General features: G+C 37.6%; 1 protein-coding gene across 14 annotated transcripts in view; it reads left to right on the top strand.

Moving 5' to 3' along the window:
• Positions 1-20713, top strand: part of synj1 (synaptojanin 1) — a 101134-nt gene extending 80421 nt beyond the window's left edge. For 7 of the 14 annotated variants that reach the window (XM_087992589.1, XM_087992591.1, XM_087992592.1 and 4 more), the window contains 7 exons: positions 876-1010; positions 4011-4049; positions 7229-7276; positions 8041-8111; positions 8263-8356; positions 10507-10736; positions 16957-20713. In XM_087992589.1, coding sequence (XP_087848715.1) covers positions 876-1010; positions 4011-4049; positions 7229-7276; positions 8041-8111; positions 8263-8356; positions 10507-10736; positions 16957-17826 — 1487 coding nt within the window. In that variant the 3' untranslated portion in view covers positions 17827-20713. Of the gene's footprint in view, positions 1-875; positions 1011-4010; positions 4050-7228; positions 7277-8040; positions 8112-8262; positions 8357-10506; positions 10737-11822; positions 11875-12995; positions 13020-16956 lie in introns of all 14 variants that reach the window. The other 7 variants (XM_087992595.1, XM_087992597.1, XM_087992598.1 and 4 more) reach the window with 5 other exon arrangements.
• Positions 20714-24295: the final 3582 nt, after the last annotated feature.

Raw genomic sequence — 24295 nt, forward strand, 5'->3', positions numbered from 1 at the left:
GTTTTTTATGAATATAAATAGTAAATTCAGAAATAAAGAACATTCACTGAATCCAGGCAAGTCCACCTCTGTCAAATCTTGCTGCAATCTCTGCATTTCTAAAGTGACTAAACTTTTAAGACTGCCTTTGTATATCTAATAATTTGATGTCTGTTTGAGTTGGTATGAATTGTATTTTAAATGCAAATACCTTTTATAGGTCACCCACAAGAAAGAGTGATAAATTAAGTTCAAAGAAAATGAATGGGAAAAAAGGTGTCTGTCCAATAGCTTGTTTAAAATAATGAAGTGTAATGAGGAAAAATTGGTCAGTTTGGATGACTTCAACAAATGTAAAAATCATATTTTTAATGGTGTATTCAACTTGCTAAATTTTTAGGCATCACAAGCCCTAGTGTTTTATTGCTAGACTGAATTCAGTGAAGAAAGTAATGTTTGAGAAACCTGGATTTGAATTCTGCCATGGCAGTTGGTGGAATTTGAACTTAATTTTAAAAATTAATGATGACCGTGAAACTGTCCACTGTCAGAGAAAACCCATCTGGTTCATTGCTTTGCTTTAGAGAAGAAAATCTGTCCTTGAACAGTCTGGCCTATGTGTGACTCCAGACCCACAACAATGTGATGGACTCTTCACTGCCTGCTAGAAAATTAGGGACAGACAATAAATGTGATCTAGCCAGTGATATTCAACTTGTGAATGAATTAAAATGCAAACCAAAAAATCTCAATATGAGAAAGTTGTCATATTTGATTGTTGTCTGCTGTGATTGGCTTAATTACTTATAGTGTGCTATTTGATCCATTGCTCGACCTGTTATGTCATTCTTTTCTACAAGTTTGGTCATGTTATCTTAATTTCTTTTTGAAAACAGACACTTCAGAGTTCCAGCAAGTATCAGCGCACAAGGAAGGTAGTCAAACCCTAGAACCAAAGCGGCCACCTCCACCACGTCCTGCAGTCCCTCCTTCAAGACCTGCTCCTCCACAAAGGCCACCACCCCCGTCAGGTAGATGACAGCTTCACCCCTTAGTCTTTGAAAGTTTCAACAAAGTAAAATTGATGTAAGACGACTTGGTGGAATATTTGAATTGACTATTGTAGGAAAGAAAATTACTAATCCAACAAAGTGTTATGGGCATGTAACTAGTCGTGGACTTTGTATGCAAGGTTCTCTGTAGCACATGGGTCTTTAGACGATACTTGTGTAATGATCTTTGAATGAAATGCATTCCACAGTTAGCTTTATAGGTTCTAAATTGTCAAAACTGCATTGGAGTATTTATTATTTTGCATCACCTGTTCTGTGTGTAACAAATATTGAAAAGTAATCAAAAATCTCCAAATTTTCCCTTTGCATGGAAATGAGAAGTAAAAGGCAATAACAAAAAATGCTTTTTATTTGGAAAAAATGAAGATTAAATATTATTTTTAGATTCTCCACACAGCTTTTGGGAGCAACTGCTTTTGCACATGGAAGAAAAAGCACAGTAATGGGGAAATATATTTTTTATTTGTAAAGCCTGCATCTTCTAACATCAAAGTTTTTAAATCAGTCATGTACTACTTCAGGTAAGTAGTCAACTCCTGATTGTCCGATTCAAGTGACAACAGGAATCTGAGGTGTGGACTTGTATTTACTATGACACAAAAGATCAGTTCTTGATTTTTAAAAAATTAGATTCAAGCAAATGTAATGTTCAGTTAATGTTCTAAAATTCAGAAGCATTTGCTGTTGTTTTGACAACTGCAACAAAGGAGATAACCAGTACACATCTGCTAAGCAAAAAATCTTTCTACATGTTAGAAATATAGAAGGATTAGACAACAGAGATCTCAGTAACTAAAAACATGACCAATCCAGTAATATTTTCTTTCAAAAAAACCAAAGATAATCCTTCTATTTACTTAGGGCTGATTTACCTTCAGGTGATATAATGTGCCATGCAACTTTGAAAACAGAAATTGATAAGAATTATCTTTTTAATTTTTATTAACAAAATATTGTTTCCAACGTCAGCATGTGTCTGATTTAGTAGTGAAATGAAAATGATCCTGTGCAATGGTTTACCTCTTGTTGTAGAAATTATTTCCTTATTGAGTGTTGCAGGCATTCTGTGACTCACAATGGGTGGTGGTGCAATGCAAGCTTATCTTGCCATTGAGATTTGTTGATGGGATGCTGCCTCCTTCCATTTGAGGAGAAAATGTTAGTCACTGGTTTTAAAAGTAGAATGAGGAATAAGAGTTAATTTAGATCACCCATTCCTTCTGCAATTTATATATACTATATATAGTCTAAAATGTGTGCAGTTTGGTAATGGTTGAAAACTGGATCATTGACAAAAAGTCAAAAGGTAATATCATCATTGTGATAGATGACCCGCATACAAATACAACATAGTGTTGTTTTCCTGGAACTTCTAGATGTTATGATACTACAGTAAATATTGCTGTAAATAATATTCTTGACAGAATAATACGTAATCAATGTCTATCATGATTAAAGTATGGTCCCTTATCCTATTATTCACCTCGTTGACATGCTACATTAATTTGAGTAATTTTCTGTGAAAATCTTTGAAGTCTACTCTAATAGAGCACCAAACATTATCTATATGGCACCTATAATGTAAATTTCTTGAGGCATTTCCCAGCTGCATTGTAAGGCAATAAATCATTTACTGAGTGGTGTGAGATGTTGACATAGATGACCAAAAGAGATAAAACAGGGGGAGCTTATTTCAGAGCTTTCAGACTTTGGTAGTTTTAAAGCACAGCTGCCTGCCAATAGTGGAGAGATTTAAATCTGATTTTAAAGAGCCAGAGTTGAAGCTTACAGCTGTCTGGAAGAATCATGACCTGGAGGATATTATACGTAGGGAAACAAGGTCATAAAGGGATTTGATAACTGGATGAGAATTTTAAAAAAACTGCAGATGCTGGAAATTATCTCCAACTGTCCTCCATGACCTGACATTCAACCTTAATGATGTGCTCCTTGCTCCTCTACAGATGCCATGCTGGTGGTCAATGCCAATAACCATCTCTCCCATAGCTTTCCTTGGCTTTCAGTGCTGTTCCACATTTCTCCCCAAATATACCCAGAGGTTCTCCTCTCACCATCCTTGTTCCGAATATCACAAATGCTTCTACTCTAGCCACCCCCAATCAGATCCTTGACTGTCCAATTACTTTAGTCAGTGATCCTCCTGCTGTGCATACAGACTCATTTTGTACCCTCAGTGGTCAACAGATGGACGATACCCCTCACTCCAAGCCTCTAACCGACATCAAGAAACAGTCCACAGACATGAGTGACCAGAAACAAAATCAGAAATTGCTGGAAAAGCTGAGCAGGTCTGGCAGCATCTGTGCAGAGAGAAGGAGTTACTATTGAATCAGATGATGACTTCAGGAGTGGAAGAAGAGTCATTGGATTCAATATTAACTCTGCTGTTTTCACAGATGCTGCCAGATCTGATAAGCTTCTTTTGCATTTGGCTGGAAATCTGGAATAAAACATTCACACTATCTTCCAATTTGAGCAGTTTAAGGGTACAAATTTAAGGGGTAAAAAAGGTGGGAGTCAGCTCAGTGTGTTGGAATACTCAAGGCTCTGTGTGACAAAGATGGAGTGTTTTAAGCAGCAGATCCCTAATCTTAGTTTTGACACAGTATATGTAAAAAGAACCAAGATGTCTTGACCAGCTAAGGTGGATGCTACAAATATTTAAATGACTTATCAAAATTTTGCACCTGTCAGAATTTCGGGGGAAGAAAGCTATCTTATAGATTTAAAGTAAATAATTTTATCCAGTTTGTTACTTCACCTTCAGAATTCATGTGGTCAATAAGTTGAGGCTTTTCAGATATAGTATTTAATTATGTGGCCTTTAGACAAGAGTGTGATCCTCAGTATTTAAAACTGTCTATTAACACTAAGCTTGTGTATGCTTCACCATGGCTAATGTTCTTCTCTTCACTATCATCCTCTTGCTTCACTAAGGAGCTAGAAGTCCTGCACCAGCTAGAAAAGAGTTCAGAGGTAAAAAAGAATAAATGATTCCTAGCGATGATGGATTTCACTAAATGCTGGCTTATGATTAGAATGTTTATGCCTTTAAATTATTCCGCATGCTATACATGGAATTGGAACTGTTTCTTCTGTCCTTTTAATAAAGTAGGTAGCTTTATTTAAATGTCTTAGAATTGTTACTTCATTTTGGCTCTTGTCTCCGAAGATCCCAAATCATTTTCAACTACAGCGTACAGCTCTTATAACGGTATGCCTCGATTTGCTTTCCCTCTGACCACATTTTAAGGCGTGAACATTTTCAATAAGAACTGTTTGACTGGGAGTATAGTTGTAAAGCGGCTATAACTTGGTTAGAGCTCCATGGTGGCCATTGCTGCCTCGGAACCCATTTCGCAAAGGACTAACTAATGAGTTTGTGTTAACAGGAAGACGTTATGTGGGCGTGACTTTCCCTTTTCTTTTAATTTGTGTGGGAAAGATTGAAACTTTCAGCATATGATTAGTTGTACTCACCAATGGTCTCCTTCCTGTCGGAAAGATGTTGCGAAACTTGAAAGGGTTCAGAAAAGATTTACAAGGATGTTGCCAAGGTTGGAGGATTTGAGCTATAGGGAGAGGTTGAATAGGCTGGGGCTGTTTTCCCTGGAGCTTTGGAGGCTGAGGGGTGACCTTTATAGAGGTTTATTCAATCATGAGGGGCATTGATAGGATAAATAGACAAAGTCTCTTCCCTCGGGTGGGGGAGTCCAGAATGAGAGGGCATAGGTTTAGGGTGAGAGGGGAAAGATATAAAAGGGACCTAAGGGGCAACTTTTTCACACAGAGGATGGTACGTGTATAGAATGAGCTGCCAGAGGAAGTGGTGGAGGGTAGTACAATTGCAATATTTAAAGGGCATTTGGATGAGATTAGGCATAGGAAGGGTTTGGAGGGATATGGGCCGGGTGCTGGCAGGTGGGACTAAATTGGGTTGGGATGTCTGGTCAAAATGGACAAGTTGGACTGAAGGGTCTGTTTCCGTGCTGTATATCTCTGACTCTGAGTTGGCAGACATTCACGTTTCAGCTTTGCATGCAATTTGCAGTACAGCCAATAACTGCATTTTACTGTTGTGACATTTTATCCATGCTCTTCTCCTTTAATATCCACTGTTTAATCATCATGTTGCTACACCAGAAATAAGAGCAGTCTTGTGTCGGAATAATTTGATCACAACCATCTTCCCTTTTCCTTTGTATTGATAGAAAATGGTATTTTTAACTTTGACTTTTAGCACATTCTTGGACTTTGCATGTATAAAAATGGCCTTACCTACTAAAGGATGAGAGATTTGTCAAGGACTAAATTTGCAATTTCAGTTTCCAGTTAAAATGCTTCCCTGATTGATTTTAATCAGAACGTTTTGGTTTGTTTCTGATCAACACTAAAGTGGAACAAGATAATTTGCAGTTCTTTTAATCATATCATTTTTAATTTTTGTATTGGAATGCCTTATCAAATATGAAATCTGATAGTTCTTAAACTTCAGAAACTATTCCACTTCAATTTTGTTGCTCCCAGTTACAAAAATTCCATCTTTTTGTTTGGTAGTCTTTTTTTTTAAGAGATTGCAGCCTACATAATGAGGCAGCATTTGAACACACCATCCCAATTAAATCAATAAGACTATACTTTCGAAGTATTAATAGTATAATACACAAAATATTGTTCCCCACTCTGGTCAGTTTGGCTTGACTGGTACTCCCATTAATTCTCTGGTGACTCAGCATTGAGTATTCCTCAGTGTGATGTATGCTGTCTTCATTCTTGGCAAGAACCTTTTTTCAATGTGCTGCTGCTTTTGCAAAAGTAAATTAAATAATTATTTAATAGTTCAGAACTTGAGTATTGCTGAAAAAAGGCATGTTTTGTTGAAGCCTTTAATCTTGCAAAAATTGGGAATTTGCAAGATATAAATTCAAGGGTAAACCAGCACTACGTTGAGTGAGAGGAGAGTGCTTGTTTGTTGGTAAATGGGCTGTAATTGGTAGAGGTTTTGCTATGGAGAAAGAACTCACTAATGCTGATTGATAGTTAACAACCAGACTCTTAAACTAAGTAGGTTGACTCTGATCAATGTATTTGCCTTGAGGAAAGCAGATGATTATCACCTATTTTGTTGAGTTGAACTAGATATGAAAATGTGTTGCTGGAAAAGTGCAGCAGGTCAGGTAGCATCCAGGGACTAGGAGAATCGACGTTTCGGGCATAAGCCCTTCAGGAATCCTTCCTGAAGAAGGGCTTATGCCCGAAACGTCGATTCTCCTGTTCCCTGGATGCTGCCTGACCTGCTGCGCTTTTCCAGCAACACATTTTCAGCTCTGATCTCCAGCATCTGCAGACCTCACTTTCTCCTTGAACTAGATATGGCCTGCAAAGAAAAACCGACCTGTGTATTACAATATGCAGCTTCCTGTACATGCAAGTATGTCATACTAAGCACAACTGATTATGCTAAATTGGTTGAGAGTGTAAATTATTGCACATACAGCATATCCAGCAAATGTTGTCTAATTGCAGAATCAAGTTTAATGTTAGACACTGTTGCAGGTTTTACAAACATAAGCTAATTTGGTATGGTAAGTACATTGCTTGTTGTGGAACATGCTTTTGATATGGTGCACTCGTCGTTGGGACATCTGGCCTGCATATTTGGCATCAAACCAGCACTAAAATTCTATATCGCATTACTTTTGTGCAATAGGCAGCATGTCTTTTTGGTTTGACAACACTATCCTGTTAGTAGCAAACACCACTCATGCTGCTGCAGATATTTTGTAATTAATCTGTTCAGAGATGTTACTACACACCTCTTGAATTCAGGCCTCTGTCATTCAGAGGTAGGGATGATACCACTGAATCCCAAGAGCCCAATGTTGCTTCCACATAGTAGCAGAGTGAATCAGCTTCATGTGTTGCTGAACCTTTTGAGATAAGTTAGGATAAGATATCGGTTTTCTCCTTGAATTTATATTCTTGCAAAATAGCTTCAAATGTCTTTTTTCAATAATACAAAAAGTAAATACGTAAACTTGATGCGATCTAATTGTTCACCTCTATTTTGACTTGATTTACTTCTATTTTCTGCCCTTGGTATGTCTGTTATGGTATCTCTGTAGACACATTTTCCTTTTTTTTTCCCCCATAAGGTCCAGGGGCACCTGTCAGTCCAGGGTTAGCTAGAAAAGAAATGGAAGGTAACTTTGTTTATGATACAACATAAGTTTAATGTGTTGGAATTAAATGAAGGAATTACGTTTGTTAGAAGTATCTATTAGAAATAATTTTTTTGCATGCAAAGAGCTTGATATTGACTTAGTTTGCACGTGGGACTTTGTGGTTTGTGTTAGCTAAGTTTCACACTCATTTGAATGGAATCTTTACAGTCTTTTCATGAAAGTAGAACATATTACTCCAGATAGAAACTATATATTCATGTTTCTGGAAGGTTGTTTGAAATGTAATTGTCAAAGATTGTAATACGCTGTAGCGCCATAGATGTATAACTCTGATTTCATTCTCTCATTTTCTATGTTCCCCATGCCTTCCCTTTCTTTCTCATTGAGGCTGGAGGCTGTGAATCAATCTCTTGCACAGACTCCATTTCTTTCTTCTGCAGCTATTTAATCTGAGTAAAGCCAATAGATAATGCTGCGGCTGAGATTTTGAGCTGTGAATCACTGATCGCATAGCAATTGACTAAGATTGCAGGAAGTAGTATTCTCATTTGACTACAATATTGAGAAAAAAAAATTCAAATGGTGGACTGAAATATTCAATTGTTCAATTGAGAAGTGCAATAATTTTGTACCTTAGGTAAGCTTCATTACACTTACAATTTAGCATTGTGTCTAGCAAAACCTGACAATTGAATTGGATAGGCAGATGTCAAAGGTGCCGTCAGTTCTAAGCTGATTTAAAATGCATTTGATATTACTCAATATTTACTTTTTCTCTACAGGCCGTGTCCAGCCTTCTCCACAAGCAACTGTTAATTCAACTAGTACGGGAACCGGTGCTGCATCTAGACCAGTACGTTCATTCGAGTTTGGCTGAGAAAACATACAAATACTGTTGTGCATTCATCTTAACCAGAGGGGAGAAACTCATTGATATTTTTGCAATTGTAATATGGTGCAAATAATTTAAAGCTCTTAGTTACGTATCAATTTTCCTTCATTAGAGCATACCACCACGTGCTGGGGTTATCAGTGCACCAGCAAATGTACCTATCAAGCAGTCAGAAGCTCAAAGCAAAACTCCAGAACAGTTAAAAGGTCAGTATTATCGATTATGTTAAAGGAAAATTGTTTTTAATGGCTGTGTTTCCAGTTGCTTCATCACTTCTTCTACTCTTAAGTTATGAAATAGTAATAATTTACGTTCATCTAGTGCCTTTAAAATGGCTGAAGATACTTTTCTGAGGTGTCAGTTGGTGGGATGGAGAGGGAGAGGTAGAGAACAATTATGGTTTGGTGCCCAGAATTATGGGGGGGAGGGGGGGAAATGACCAAAACAGTAGTCAAAAAGATGGATTTTGCAAAGGAGAGAAGTACAGAGTAGGAATTTAATGATATTCAAAAGATGTGGCCAAAGACCCAACCCGTGGTGAAAGCAGAGAGAGGAAAGAACAGACAAATGGCTGTAGTCTGACAAGTAAAGGATTTTGGGGGATTATAAGGCTGAGGAGGTTATGAAGAGAGGGTTAGAATGAGTGACAGTTAAGCACAACACAACAGTACGGCATGCAAGCAAACTGTTGGATCAATTGGAGTTTATTGAAAATTGGTTACTATTAAGATTTTTTTTTAAATTGAGTTTTGAGGTAATGAAAAGATTCCAGTGATGGAGGAATTGAGGAAAGTGTGGAGGTGAATAGTGCATTAGTAATGGGCAACATATGAAGTCAGTAGCTCAGTTGACATTCAGGTATGATGTTGGCGATTTGTGTAGTCTTTTGCAGCCCAGCCAAGCAGTTAGAGAAGGATCAATTAATAACACAGGAATTGAGCGCCAACTGTACAATTTCTTGTCTGTGCTCCTTTGCTGGACATAATGGTTGTTTCTGTTAAATTATTAAATAGCTGTTACACACATACAAACACATAAACAAGGAATAAGTGTAGGTAACTAGGTCCTTTGGCCTTCTCTGTCATTCAATAAGATAATGATTGATCTAATTTTAACCTTAACTCTACATTCCTACATATCCCGTAATCTTTCATTCCCTTGGTAACAAATCTATTTACCTTTGCCTTAAAAATGCTTTGGAACTTGCCACCTTCCTAGCCACGCTGTTCCAATATGGCTGCAATATTGACTCCTCCTCAACAATGCGGATAATTGTTCATTAAGTCTTGTACAAAGCAAGGCAAATCTAACCCAGCCTGTTACTACTCAATCAGTCTATTCTCAATCAGCGGTAAAGTGATAGAAGGAGTCATTAACAGTGCTATCAAGTAGCACATAGGAGAAAGTGAGAACTGCAGATGCTGGAGATCAGAGTCGAGAGTGTGGTGCTGGAAAAGCACAGTCGGTCAAGCAGGAGAAGGAGAATTGACGTTTTGAGCATAAGATCTTCATCAGGAATGAGGCTTGTGGACCAAGAGGATTGAGAGAGAAAGGGGAGGGGGTGGGGCTGCAGGAAAGGTAGTTTAGTGTTTCGTGATTATACAAACTAAAGTTAGAACTCCATGAAGAATTAATTCCGATTTACTTTTTCATAAGTATTTTTTGCTGAATATTCTGAGAGGTTACTGTAATCTTGTGACTTTCTCTCTTTAATTGTATCAGCTAATACAGGTACACAATCCTTATACAAAATCCTTGGGGCTAGTTGTTTTTCGGATTTCAGAATAAATAACATTTTCATGGTGAAATAAATATTTACCAAACAGCAGATGCACGTGTGAATAGTACGAGCACTGAGACACATTTGACACCTACCAGTGCTGGTCCACGCCGCCACGACATCATCTGAATGACTGGGTTTGAGTGGGTGTGGACTTGGGTCACCTGTTTGCACGCCAAAATGATGCTCCATGCTCCATTAAAACATTTTGGATTTCGGATGAAGGATTGAAGCAGGTCCTCTTCCCCCAACTAAGTGGTGCCAGGCTGCATTTAAAAACCTGAAAATTATGTTAAAAGTCGCATACCAGGTTATAGTCCAACAGGTTTGTTTGGATTCTGTTTCACTGTTACCTGATGAAGGAGTAGCGCTCCAAAAGCTAGTGCTTCCAAATAAGCCTGTTGGACTATAACCTGGTGTTGTATGATTTTTAACTTTGTAAACCCCAGTTGAACACTGGCACCTCCAAATCATGAAAATTATGAAACGACTTGCAAAGTTGGAAATGTTCAGGAAATGTAACAAGCTCTCTTTTGAAGTTTTGAAACAATGCGACCTAATCACTTTGTCTTTCAGGATCAATGCTCTTGCCAGAACCACTCAAGCCAAAACTTTCTACTCCACTTCCACTGCAACCTCCCCCACTTAGTTCGCAGAAACTACAGGAGCCTCTTAAACCTGTTGGTTTGAAACCTATTTCTCAGACTCCACCTCCTTCTCTTGGCTTAGATCATCTAGCACCTCAGGCTCCACCTCGCAGCAAATCTGCCCAGAACCTGCCAATAGAACCTGCCACTGCAGAGCAGGTAAGTTACGGTGGTAGCTATTAAATAACAGAGCTTTTGTGTATATGTAAAGAGTCTATAAATGAAAAAAACGGTTTTGCTTAGAACATTCATACATGCACTTTGCCATTTTGTAAAATGTCTCTGATACCATATGATTACCACATGAACTGAAAAGCTAATGAACTAATTTTTTTCCTATTTCCTGTGAACCAACTTAGCAAACAGAACATGTATCTTACCCAGTATGCCAGTTTAAGATGAAGGAAAGGCTATGATGTTTTTCCTTCAAGTCTCCCATGTATCCATGTTACTGGACCCATGTGTGGTCCCAGGAGTAGCATGGGAAAGTGTGCTTGATGCCACTTGTGTGAGAGAGACATCCATTTTAGTATTTGGGCCTAGCCTGCCAATTACACTTTGCATGGTTCGAACTGAAAAATAAGGATTAGATTGATTTGAGGAGGATATTGGCCCATTCACTGGACACCTAAAACTCTCAGCTCTAACTAAAACAGTATTGGTAGGTTGGGATGATCCACCTTGGACAGGGGAGGTCCCAGATTTGGTGGAAATTGGAAGAGCACTTGGGTTCCTCTTATTTCCCAAAGAAATCTTCACAACACTCAAGGTAATCTTCTTTTGGACCTCTTTGGCTTGCCCTGCTCTGTGCAACCTACTGTATTCATAATTAAAATCACTTTGGCTCCAATTATTCAAATAAGGGACCAAAAATATTAACATTAGGCTCATGCATACATGGTTGACTCTTCAAAATATCAGGGAGTTGAATTGGTTATGTGCCGAGAACAATGAGAATAGATCGATTAAATATTTACTGCTGTTTCACTTATGCTTGCTCCATTCTTGTACGTAGTGATTAAAATCAGGCTATTCTGCCAGCAGAATACTAGGGCCATCAAAATTATCTCTTTAGGACTTGCCAATAATTCTGCTACAAAAGCAAAATACTACAAATGTTGGGCCTAGCAACACACACAGGAGTTTGTACACCTCCTTCAGGCTCTGAACTCCTTCATCGGCAATGTTTTTTATTATTCTGTTGCCTTTGCCTTTGGTTTTATCTGTTTTTCAACCATGTTTCAGCATTTTCAAGATGACTTCAATGAACTGGTTCTAAGGTTAACATAACCTAAAGGTAACATAAATTGATTATAACTTGCGATTGGAGGATTCATTATGTGGTTTAAAATATGCCAGCCTTCCACGTGGAGCAACTGAATTCAAATATAAAAAAAAACAAAAATTAAAAACTTGAAAATATTCAGCAGGTCAGATCAAAACTGCAAGTAGTTAGAAATTTATTTAGATTTCAGACAGGTTCAAATATGAAGGGTAGTAAAAGAATAAAAGTCTGTACGTGGGTTCAAATTACACAGTTGTTGGTGTAGGGCTAGAGTGACACTAAGGTAGGAGACAACTAAAGAAATGAATCTAGATTAAGTGCAATAGACTGAACAGCTGGTGGCCAAAAGCAAAAATGAGAAACAAAAATCTGAAAACAAAGCATGCAAATAATATGGAAACAAAATGGAGGCAGCAGCTGAGCAATGTGGATTAGTTTTGTTCTAAAACTTGATCCTTGCTTTCTTCCTGAATTGGTTAATCTGGAATAAAACAACAACAATGGTAGTACACATTAGCCCAATGTGCCAGTGTTCCACACAGATCACCTATACCTTCCTTAATATCACCCTGTCAGTGTTTCCTTCTCCTTTCACTTCATAAACTTTCCCTTAAATACCTTTCTTTTCTATTTATGTTAACCATTCCATATGGTGGCTAATTACACTCACTGGATAAAGACATTTCTCTAAATTACTTATTGAATTCAGTAACTAACCTATATTGATGATCCCTAAATTTGAACTACCTCTCCCCAGTTGTATCCCTTTAATAATGTATGGCTTTGTTAGCCTGTGTTGCTACTTGTAACAATTTCTGCATCTGTATAAGTACCATCTGTACTGTCTGTGTCTTTATCCCATTTAAATGCACTTCTAAATATTTGGTGGCCTGCTTATTTCTCCTATCAAGAGTTTTTTTACTTGTTATTAATTGCATCTTTTTAACATTTTGTATTTAATGTGCACCACAGTGACATGAATAAGGATCCATTCTGGCTTATGTTCTAAAGATTCAGCATTTGGAAAAATTAAACCAAACAAAACATTAGTGTTAGTGAACTTGCTGTCCAATAGTTAAACTTCTACTTATTGCTTTTCTCTTTTCTGATATTTACTATCTCTTTCTCACAAGCAGGAGCAACCATCAGGGTGAAAGGTATTGAATTAATTTACAATTTTCTATGTAATTCCAATAACTCATTTTATTTCACTACGTTGATGTATACACTTAAAATCTTGTACATCAGTGATTTTGACAGTCTTGTAAAATGCACTTTTCCTCATTTTGCAAAGTAATTACCATGTCTTTTATTTTACTCATTATATTGCATCTAAATATAAAAATCATTTTTTTGAGTTTACAGTTGGCTATGGAAATAATTTGAAAGACATTTTTCCAGGAGCAAGAAAAGTGGTGTATTGCTACTCATGTTTGAGATTTGTTAACATTGAAGCTTAGTTGAAAATTTTCAATGATTAACAATTCCCACATAGCTTTTTAGATGTGTTAACAATAAATCAATTATTCTTTTTCCTTAAATGATATCAGATCATGCCCCTGAACTCCTAAGTTTTTCTATGTCTGCAACTTCAAGTATTTAAGCTGCATTGCTTGCCAAATAATATCCAGTTCAAAAATAATCTTAAGATTGTAGTACAATTTAATTCATTCATTATGGGCGGCACGGTGGCACAGTGGTTAGCACTGCTGCCTCACAGCGCCAGAGACCCGGGTTCAATTCCCGCCTCAGGCGACTGACTGTGTGGAGTTTGCACGTTCTCCCCGTGTCTGCGTGGGTTTCCTCCGGGTGCTCCGGTTTCCTCCCACAGTCCAAAGATGTGCAGGGTCAGGTGAATTGGCCAGACTAAAATTGCCCGTAGTGTTAGGTAAGGGGTAAATGTAGGGGTATGGGTGGGTTTCGCTTCGGCGGGTCGGTGTGGACTTGTTGGGCCGAAGGGCCTGTTTCCACACTGTAATCTAATCTAATCTAATCTAATGTAATCTAATCTAATCTTTGGATCCATCCTGAAAAATAGTATCCTTGTATGTGTGCTATGCTAACCAGCGTATAGTGTTCTGGCCCTCTAAATAACAATGTTCTAAATTGTCTATGTCTGTGGCCCCACTTGATTGCTTCCCAACTGTATCAGTTTTGTCTAGAAATCATTTTTACTAATAACTTGATAAGTATAGAGTTGGGATACTAATTCAGTAATTTTATTCAATACTAATCAAGAAGGACAAATCTGATATCTTAAGCAGTACTTTTTACCCAAAATCAATATAACTGAGTATCTTCTATACAACACCTTTTCAATCACTACTGGAACAGTCACTGTTACATTCCATATTTTTCTTTCCTGTATAATTGTATGCTTTACTCAGAATCTTAATGTTTAGGCAAAATCTTTGTGCTCTAAACATTTTCCTTTTTTCCCCTCCCACTTCTTGGTTAAAGGTTTTGGTCTTCTCTTAAGCTGACAGGATGTAAGTTTTTGCTGTGTATGTGAAAGATTTCCAGATTGAAAATACATGATTCAGTTTATTCTGCAGTATATTACTGCATATTATGGTGGTTAATTTCAGAATTGTTAGTTGGTATCATCTAGAGAGAGGGAAAGAGAATGGTAAACTGAAGAGAAAAGGTAGCATGATCAAATGAGACTGAAGTTGACCAATAATATACTGGAACATAGTATAAATCACCATAGGGATGAGCCAAACAAATTGTAGACTTCCACTTCTTTATCTAATTTGATGACAGCTTTGATTTATATGATGCCTTTACATAGTAAAATATCCCGATATTTTTCACAGGGATGTTTTCAAACAATATTTGAGCTGATCCACATGAGACATCAGGGCAGATGGTCAAAGTTTTGGTTAAAGTAATAGATTCTAAGAAGCATCTTAAACAAAACAGTAGACAGTTAAAAAAAAAAGGAATTTAAATGCTTAAGATCTTGTCAGCTGAATTCATAGCTGACAATGGTGGTTCAATTGAGGTGGATGTGAAGAAGTTCAGATTTGGAGAGGCATGGAAATCTTGAAGGGTTGTAGGGCTGGAGGATGCTACAGTTATAGGGGAGGATAATGTAATGAGGGGGATCTGGGAATAAGGATGAGATTTTGTAAATTTGTGGCTTTGACAAGCTAGGTCAAAGTAAGTAGTAAGTCTTTAGTGAATGGGACTAGATGAAAGTTAAATACAGGTAGTAGATGAGCTTTATTTAACAAAGTGCAAAATGAGAGGCTGCCCAGGAGAGAATTTAAATAGTCCAGAGGTTAAAAACAAAAGATAGTGACAATTGTTGCAGCAGCAGATGTGGTGACACAGGCTAACTGTGTAAAAGTCGGTTGTCTTGGTGGTAAACAAAATATTTTGGATGGTGTCAGAAGCTCAGCTCATGATTGAATGGGCCTTAAAATAGAAATTTGTATGATTTAGCCTTGGCCAGTAGCTGAATTTTGGGGTTTGTGGCATGGTCTGAACACATTACTTTGGTCTTCTGAATGTTCAGTTAGAAGGCATTCTTGCTCATTAGTGCTGGATGTCAGTAAAGCAACTTGACAAATCTGAAGACAGTAGGAAGAGTAGATAGAGATGAAGAAATAGATGTGTGAGATGGCAGCTTACATTCAGAACTTTTGTATTTTTAGCAGACGTTCCCAAGGGTCACTGTGTATCTGAGAAATAAGGGGAACCAAGCTTAAGTCCTTGGGGGAAATCTAGATGTAATGATGCAAGAGTAAAAAGGGAATCAATTGCAGGCAGATATCTGACTGTGATTACATATGTGGGAAGGAATCCAGTTCAGACAATCCCACCCATTGGAACCTTGATAACCCAGCAGACAGGTTGTGATATAGGTGAACAGTTTACTACAGCCATGTAAGATGTCATTTTACCATTTGATGTCAGCACAGGAACAGAAACCTGTTCAGATGGTTGCAAATTTGGAGTTTCAGGAAAAATGGGTACAAGTTTGAAAGTTTAACTGAACTTGAGAGTGAAAAGGCTTGAGGATATGGCCATAGTTTCCATGGAAGGTGGTTCAAGGATTGGAGTGTGGTGATGAAGGTTCTATTGTTTGAAAAAGAACAACGAACAGTTAACATTTTTAGATATTGTAAGATTCTGCGTGGGAAGTCAGGTGGTCAGTAGTTTGTGCAAATAGGGTCAAAGGAATAGGAAGCAGATCATCATAGATGAGATGAGCTCAAAGAGAGCAGGAGGAGTTGGAGGAAAGATACTTAAGCAAAGGGGAAGTTTTTAATGGAGAAATTTGGCTGGAGACTAGGTTGATGTTGGTTAAGGAAAGGTAATGAAGTGGCATGGGTTTTTACATGAATTGTCTTAAATTTGGTAATAAAGAAGTCAATTAAACTTTGAACTTCCTTGAGTGAGCATGGAGGGGGCCTAGGAACATTTAAGATGACATCTTTGCAATAGAGATGACAGGTGGATCATGGAATGTGAGAAGTTTTTGTAGGGTGCACAGGATTCAACAGTGCTTTATGTGCTGCATAAACATTTATGGCACAATCCCGTTTAGGCATTCAAGGCTTACCTCTTGGATTTGAGAGAGTGGAATTGGAAACTGTACTGAGGGAGAAAGCAGTTTGAGAAATTCTGTATTTTTAATGGGCACAAAGGAGCTGGTTATGATTCAAAATGTTGCAGTGAATGGAAAACAAAAGTTTATTGCACAAAATCTATTTCCTTCTGTGTCTGAACATGAAAGGAACTCTTAACCCCACCAATCTGGAGAAGTAAGAAATTAAAAATTGCTTTTGTAGAAGGATCACTTGAAATGGCAATGGTTGAGTGGGTGGCTGTGACTGTAGGTAGGTGAGTTTTTGATGGTGTAGCAATTAAGGTCTGATATGAAGGTAGAAGAGAGATGCCATAAATTAAAATGACACCAAGAAGGAAAACTGGAAAGCAGTGAAGATAGCTCAGAGAAACTTACTGTAATGCTTTGACTAGGTGGAGAGATATGAGGCATTTAAAAGGAGGAACAAGAAGGGTGAAACAGTTCCAAAGTTATTTTTATCTTGGGTAATATGATATTTTTGTTTCTCTTTGCAGCTAAAAGCCAGTATTAATGGAGTTAAAAATGGAGGACCATCTAACATTGACCCTTTTGCTGATCTTTCACTTGACCGGTTTGTTGATCCTTGGACAAAGACTCCGTTATCAAGTGGAAACACTAGGTTGCAACCAGCATATGCTTGTGTATCTCCTACTTTGCACCAGCAACAATCCATTCAACCCATTGTGTCATCACAAGCTAATTGCAGGCCCTTTGTACCTCCCATCCCTCCCAGAAGCAAATCACAGGAGAGCTTTCAAGTCTCTCCCAGTCCTTTGAATTTTCTGGCCGATGGCAATACTTCCAACACAAACCCTTTCACTCGAAAAACTGCTTATAATCCATTTAGGACTGATGCTCAAAACTCTATACAAAGACCTGCTGCTGCATCACAAACATCTGTGCAAACAAGTAGTAGTTACCCTGTCTTTTCCACCGCTAATGCAGGGATTGGCGAAGCTGCCTTTTCGTCAAATCCATTTACTGCCAACAATATCTGTCAGAGTAAACCTGCTACAAGTAGCAAAATGCAAACTAGTGGATGGGTGACCTTTGAAGATGATGATTTTTCTCAAAAAGATAGAACTCTGCCAACTGTTGCAAACGAAATTGACCGCCAGGATCCTTGGAATGACAGTGTTCGCAACTTGTCATTGCAGAATACACAAAAATTATTTCCAAATTCAGATTTTGGGTTTGGCAATGTCTGGAATACAAGTAACAAAGCAACTGGTGCATCAGTACCTGTACCATCTCGAAGAGCACCACCACCTATACCTTTGAGATCAAATGTCATCATCCCAATCTTGCCACTCAATTCAGAGACACCTGACTCTGTAACAAAGCAGGACTTTACTGAAAGATGAGATGTGGTCCAACAAGGTCGGAAGGCTAACTTTTAAAAAAAAAAATTACTTGTAATTTGACTGCTTTATCGGGGCTTTACATGTGCAATATGTTGTGTATAAAATGCCAAATGTTTGGCATCTGTGATACAAGAAGTTCAACATTGGTGTTAAAAAAATGGTAATAATTTTGTATGATCAGCAAATTATTTGCTGTATTTTAAGGGTGTAGATTTAAAATCCACCATTTCCTGAATGTGATATCAACCAATTAATGGTCTTTTGGGAATTGATCTGGTGTAAAACGCAGTTAAAATGTCATGCAAGGAAGAACAGTAATGATATGAAATTATGCTGGTTAATGCAGCACTGTTGTTCTCTGAACTGTCCAAGAAATTTAAATTCAATCTGACTTGCTATCAGTTACAATTTAACTAACCAGTGTTAAATGTGGTGATTAGGCTAGTTATTTTAAGAATGTTTGCATAATTTTTATCTTTTATGCCAAGTTAGTTCAGATTATCCAATTTTGTATTACAACAAAACTTCCAGAATACTTTAATTTATTCACTTAAAATCAAAGATTTATGTTGGGCTTGTGGTAAAACTTTACAATGGATGTAGCCATCCAACATGTGCAGTACTTTTTTATTTTTTTCTTATTCCCATTCATGCTACTGTTTACTATGACACACTATGCTCCTTATCAAAGTTGGGGGCTGGCTATATATTGACACTTGTTACCAGTACTGTTCACTAAGAGTAAAGCTGTTTAACTTGTTTACACAGTTGTTTGACTCAATCACTAAGTTGTAGCCATTGACTGTTCTAATGATATCAAAGTTTCAAATTGATGTTGTGGACAAACATCAGACTATTGAATGAATTGAGTTGTATTTGCTGTCAAGCCCAACGTGTCTCGTAACCACTATGGGATACATCTCCATTTAGGTAATGCACTGTCTTTTGAGCAATGTGGTCTGAGTTCTATTAATGGGATGGAAATGCATTCATCCTCACTTTAGGGGATCTTGGGTAAATTTGGGTAATGTCTATCTACTTCCAAGAAGGCATAGTACAACATAATAATAGACATTATATTTGCACCTTTGCTGGAGAATGGCTGTTAGAGGAAGTGTTCAAATAACTGTTTGTTTTTACAAGTTGGGTTAAAGCATGTGGTATTTTTGGGTAGAAAATGGAGGAATTTCATAAACTGTTTAGGAGGGTGGCTGGACTTGATCTTGACATCTCATCCCTGGAATGACCTTTGTCTTTATGAGCACAAAATCATTTAGTGAATTCTAGTCATACCAAGAATTTAACAGTATTCATCAGCAGGTTTATCTGGTTAATATAATACTAACTGCTAATCACTCAGTTGCTATGATTAAAATATGCATCATATTAGTCATTCCTTAATGGTCTACTTGCATTAACTTGGTACATCTCCCAGAATCAAACTACTTCAGCTGCCTAAAGTTAATTACATCTCTTTCTAAAAGCTTTGATTTTAAAAAAATTAAAGCTAACATGCAATTAATCAACTTTGTTTTTTAACCTGGTCTAGAAGGAGCAGACTACCATATAATATTCTCCCTGTGTCACTAGTTATCTTAAGTCAAACCATGTTCCATTCCTAGCACCAGCATCCTCTTTGAAAAGCACACATAGTTTTCCCCTCTTTTCCCCTTCTTCAGACCCCACCCACCCACCAAATCTACCCTCAACTCAAGGTTATTTATCTGTAATGTATTTCCATTTATAGAATGCATTCATACCTGATCATATGACTAGCTAAATCAGATATTGATTTATAGAAAAATTTATTCTGTAAAATATGTATGCAATTATATAAACCAAGGTTATGACAGCAGATTAGCAACAAGGCTATTGAATAATAGACCAGAATTTCTTTTCAGGAGAAACAGTAAATATTCCAAATTCCTCTTCAAATTTGACGTAAGCATGGACTCTGACATTGTTTAAAAGCTCACTACGTTCTCCATTTGTTTGACATAAATGCTAATTTGTAAGGCTATTGCTGCAATTGTGTTAGTGCTTTAAACTGTCTGTCACTGTGCATGATTTTGTTCAGATGCAGTATTTTAAAAATCTTAAACTGTCATTAAGCGTTTTGATTTTAAAATATTGATCTGAAAACAGGGAGGTGATTCTTTTTGGTCTGTTTCAAAACTGTCCTCCATTATTGTCTTTTATTGAGCTAGCTGAACTGCATTAATACATGAAAGTTGATAGGTTCTTTCATTGATCAGAAAGCGAATAATGTGAAATAATGCTGAAACAGTGAAACAAAATCTTGCAGCCTTGTCATAGTTAGTGTATTGGCTAAATTCTCACTACTGACATCTTCAAGGCATTATTATAATGCGCTTGCTGCTGCTCTTTTTGCCTGTGGTGCAGTGGGAGATCACTCTTTAAATATTCCTTTCATGCCACATCAACTAATATACTTCTACATGTAAATGGTGTTCAAGCGTATAACTTTTCATTTTGGTATCCAGTTTTAAGATGTTCAGTGTGAAAACATGATGTCACTGTGCAAATTTCCAGTTTGTAACTGTTGAGCTTACTGCTGACATCTGTGGCTTATGAAGGACTGCAGCAAATATGTAATTTTGCAACACCTCAAATTGTATACAAGACCTAACTGCAATATGTCAATGTGGTAATCTGGCTGTTTATGGTTTTTATAGGTCCTCTGATCTTTAAAATGTTTATTAATGTGTATCTATAATCCTACAGGTTGTTTGTTATATTCAGTGAACAACATGTCTTAATCTTTTCCCGAAGACTGCTGTATCGAGACTAATGTGTGCATAACAAATTGTACATATCCTGTGATGTCCAAGTAGTATCTTAATTCAATAAACATAGCCGTGTCCTATTTTTTTGCAGCTTGGTATTATTATGTTAAGGACAGAGATGTATCTAAGCTTAATTTTTCTGTAGATGAGTGAGCTCAAAGAATAGACTCAGATGACAGGCCTGGAGTTGTTACATGCTGTTGATTAGATACACAGATTCTCTGGAGTAAGGATTCTCAGTTTCACTGAGCTGGACTTGAATGTGAGATTAGAGAATAGGATGGGAGAGCTGTAGCAGCAGGCAAATATGTGAATGGTTCACAGGGCCTCCCATGTTCTCCTCCTTTCTTCCTATCCTGCAACCACCATCAAAATCAGAACTATATGAATCATGGGCCACAGTTGTAGCTACAGGCTATCCTGTAGAAATATTTCATTTCCAAGTCGTTGACCAAGCAATGGACAGTTTCTTTAAACAAAATTGAGACTACCTCTAGTTGGAACTTTCACAGTCCTCTTCAAAGGAGGCAGTGCTCACGTCGGTCAAAGGGGCTACCATCCACCCAAGGCTATCGGTTACCCTCAGCCAACAGCCTGTCATTCCTATTTGGATGGTGAACTTGGGGTGAATTAGGAGGCTGCACTCTGGAAGATTCAGCCAGTGAGTGTGTTGCCAGCAAGTGTGAGGTTAGGATCTAATCCTAAGTAGACTAATTCCAACCCACTTTGGTGCACTGCTCCTTTTTATAACCATTTCTGGACAAAAAGACACAGCAACAATCTATCTATTTGTAACATTTCTTTTAAGAAATCCAATCCGAGGCATCTAGGGTTGAGCAGTAAACTGTTCAGAGACTACAAACATGTTTGTTTTGAAAAGTTTGAGATGGCTAATATTATATCATAATCAAGGTATCTGTCTGGGACTTCTGACAAAAAGATGTACCCATCACAACATGGACTTGCACATTAGACTGGAATATGAATATGTAATAACCAATCAGTCCTACAGCAGTTTCCCTTTCTCATTACGTGGTTTGTTAAAACTTAGTGTTGGATGTGAAAACCGAAAGCACTGTGGATGTTGAAAATCAGAAACAAAAACAAGTTGCTGGAAAAGCTCAGCAGGCATGGCAGCACCTGTGTACAGAAAGCAGAGTTAATGTTCTGGGTACAGTGACACTTCTCAGAACATTGGATGTGAAACTTGGTGAACAAAAGCTTGAATTTGGTATCTGGGGTTTTGAACCATATTGTTTAGATATATGCAACAGCTTAACATGCATTATAACAGTTATCAAAGAAAGTTAAGGTAAAATATATTTCATCATGCCACAGCACTTTCAAAGGATTGTAGTCAAGCAAACATTAGCACCCATGAGGATATCCAGGTGCTCATATGAAACAATTGGGATGAATGCCTTGTATTTTCCAAATGTACATTGCAATTCCCAGTTTGATTCTTGAATAAATACAATACTGTACTAGATGACACCCACCATCTCCAGCAGCTAACCAGATGATCAAGTTTATCAAGAGTTTAGGGTGTAGATTTGCTCGCTGAACTGTAGGTTTGATATCCAGACGTTTCATTACCTGGCTAGGTAACATCATCAGTGGCGACCTACAAGTGAAGCGAAGCTGTTGTCACCTGCTTTCTATTTATATGTTTGTCCTGGATGGGGTTCTGGGGTTTGTGGTGACGTCATTTCCTGTTCATTTTCAGAGGGGTTGATAGATGGTATCCAGATCTATGTGTTTGTTTATGGCGTTGTGGTTGGAGTGCCAGGCCTCTAGGAATTATCTGGCATGTCTTTGCTTAGCCTGTCCCAGGATGGATGTGTTGTCCAAGTCGAAATGGTGTTGTTTTTTCCTCCGTGTGTAGAATCACCATTTCGACTGGGACAACACATCCATCCTGGGACTGGCTAAGCAAAGACATGCCAGATAATTCCTAGAGGCCTGGCACTCCAACCACAATGCCATAAACAAACACATAGATCTGGATACCGTCTATCAACTCCTCTGAAAACGAACAGGAAATGACATCACCACAAACCCCAGAACCCCATCCAGGACAAAGCTATAAATAGAAAGCAGGTGACAACAGCTTCGCTTCACTTGGAGGTTACCACTGATGATGTTACCTAGCCAGGTAATGAAACATCTGGATATCAAACCTACAGCTCAGCGAGCAAATCTACACCCTAAACTTCAACCTGAGCTACAAACCTTGCAATTTATCAAGAGTCCATTCACTCCTCATTGAAGCTGATAATATGCTTTATGCAAAACGGTTCCTTAATTCTTGGATGGTCTTTCAAATCAATGAATATAGAGATATTAATAGGATTGGTGGCAATGGACAAGCTGGTCTTACTCTTTCGTGGGAGACAGATTTAGCAGATTTTATATCTATTTCGAGAACCAAGAGTGCGAGATCATAAATACAAGCAAGAATACGCCACTCGTTCCCCTTGAGCCTGCACCACCATTCAATACGATCATGGCTGTTTTAATTGTAGCTTTAACTCCACTTTCTCATCTGCTTGTTTCCTCCCCCCAACTTCCAAAACTCTGGGCTCCTATAAATTAAAGCTCTGTGTAATTAACTTGCCTTGAATATGATCAATCATAGAGCACCTACTTTGAGAAGGGAATTTAAGACTAACAGCCCTCAGAAGAAATGGTTCATATGGAAAATTATCTTTTATGGGAGATGGTTTGTTTTTAAACTGTGATCCTATTTTGAGAGAGAAATGATGAAACATCCAGTATCTAGCTGGTTAAACCCCTTCAGAAACTTGTTTGAATAAGATCTGTTCACTTTATGCTAAACATCAATGAGTCTGGCTCCAACATTTCTTAACACCATCAGCCTTTTCTGTACTGCTCCCATTGCAAGTATATCCCTTCAGTAAGGAGAACTGTTCTCAACCATTCATTGTTCAAACCCTTGTAGCAAAATGTACTACTTATACTCCATTTGCTTTCTGAATTACTTGCTGTACACGTAAGATAACCTTTTGTGAGTCGTCTACAAGGCCAACCATTTGCAACATTTTGATGTCTATTAAATAACAATGATTTTGTTCTTCCTGCAATTAAGACAAACCTGATATTTTCCCATATTATGTTCACCTGTCAAATTTTTGACCACACATTTAATCCTTTTATCGCTGCACATACTTTATTCTTCTCACAATGTGCTTTCCTACTAAAATCATATTTGACTGCATCACAGTTGGTCCCTTCATCCTACTCCTCATCATGGTTATAAATAGGTGAGGCCCCAATACTGATCCTTGTGGCACTCCACTAGATTCAGTTCATCTGTTAGAAAATATCTGACTCTTTGACCAATCCTCTGTGCTAATGTCATCCCGATACCGTGTCACCAGGTGTAGTAATCTTTTAATGCCATCTTATTAAATGTCTTTTAGAAATCAAATTACACTATTGTCTAATTTCCTTTTATCCATTGTACCTTTTACACCCTTAAATGCTATTAAATTTGTTTCTTATCATTTTTGTTTTGTAAAGCTAAGGTAACTCAGTCTCATTGTATTATGATTTTCTAAAGTCCTGTTATATCTTCATTAATAATGAACTCTAGCATTTTTAAATGGCAGATGTTAGTTTATTATTAATTGGTTTCCTGT

Source organism: Chiloscyllium plagiosum, unplaced genomic scaffold (assembly GCF_037043375.1).
Source record: "Chiloscyllium plagiosum isolate Xiang-an unplaced genomic scaffold, Cpla_swu_hap1 HiC_scaffold_12, whole genome shotgun sequence".
Classification (NCBI taxonomy): Eukaryota; Metazoa; Chordata; class Chondrichthyes; order Orectolobiformes; family Hemiscylliidae; genus Chiloscyllium; species Chiloscyllium plagiosum.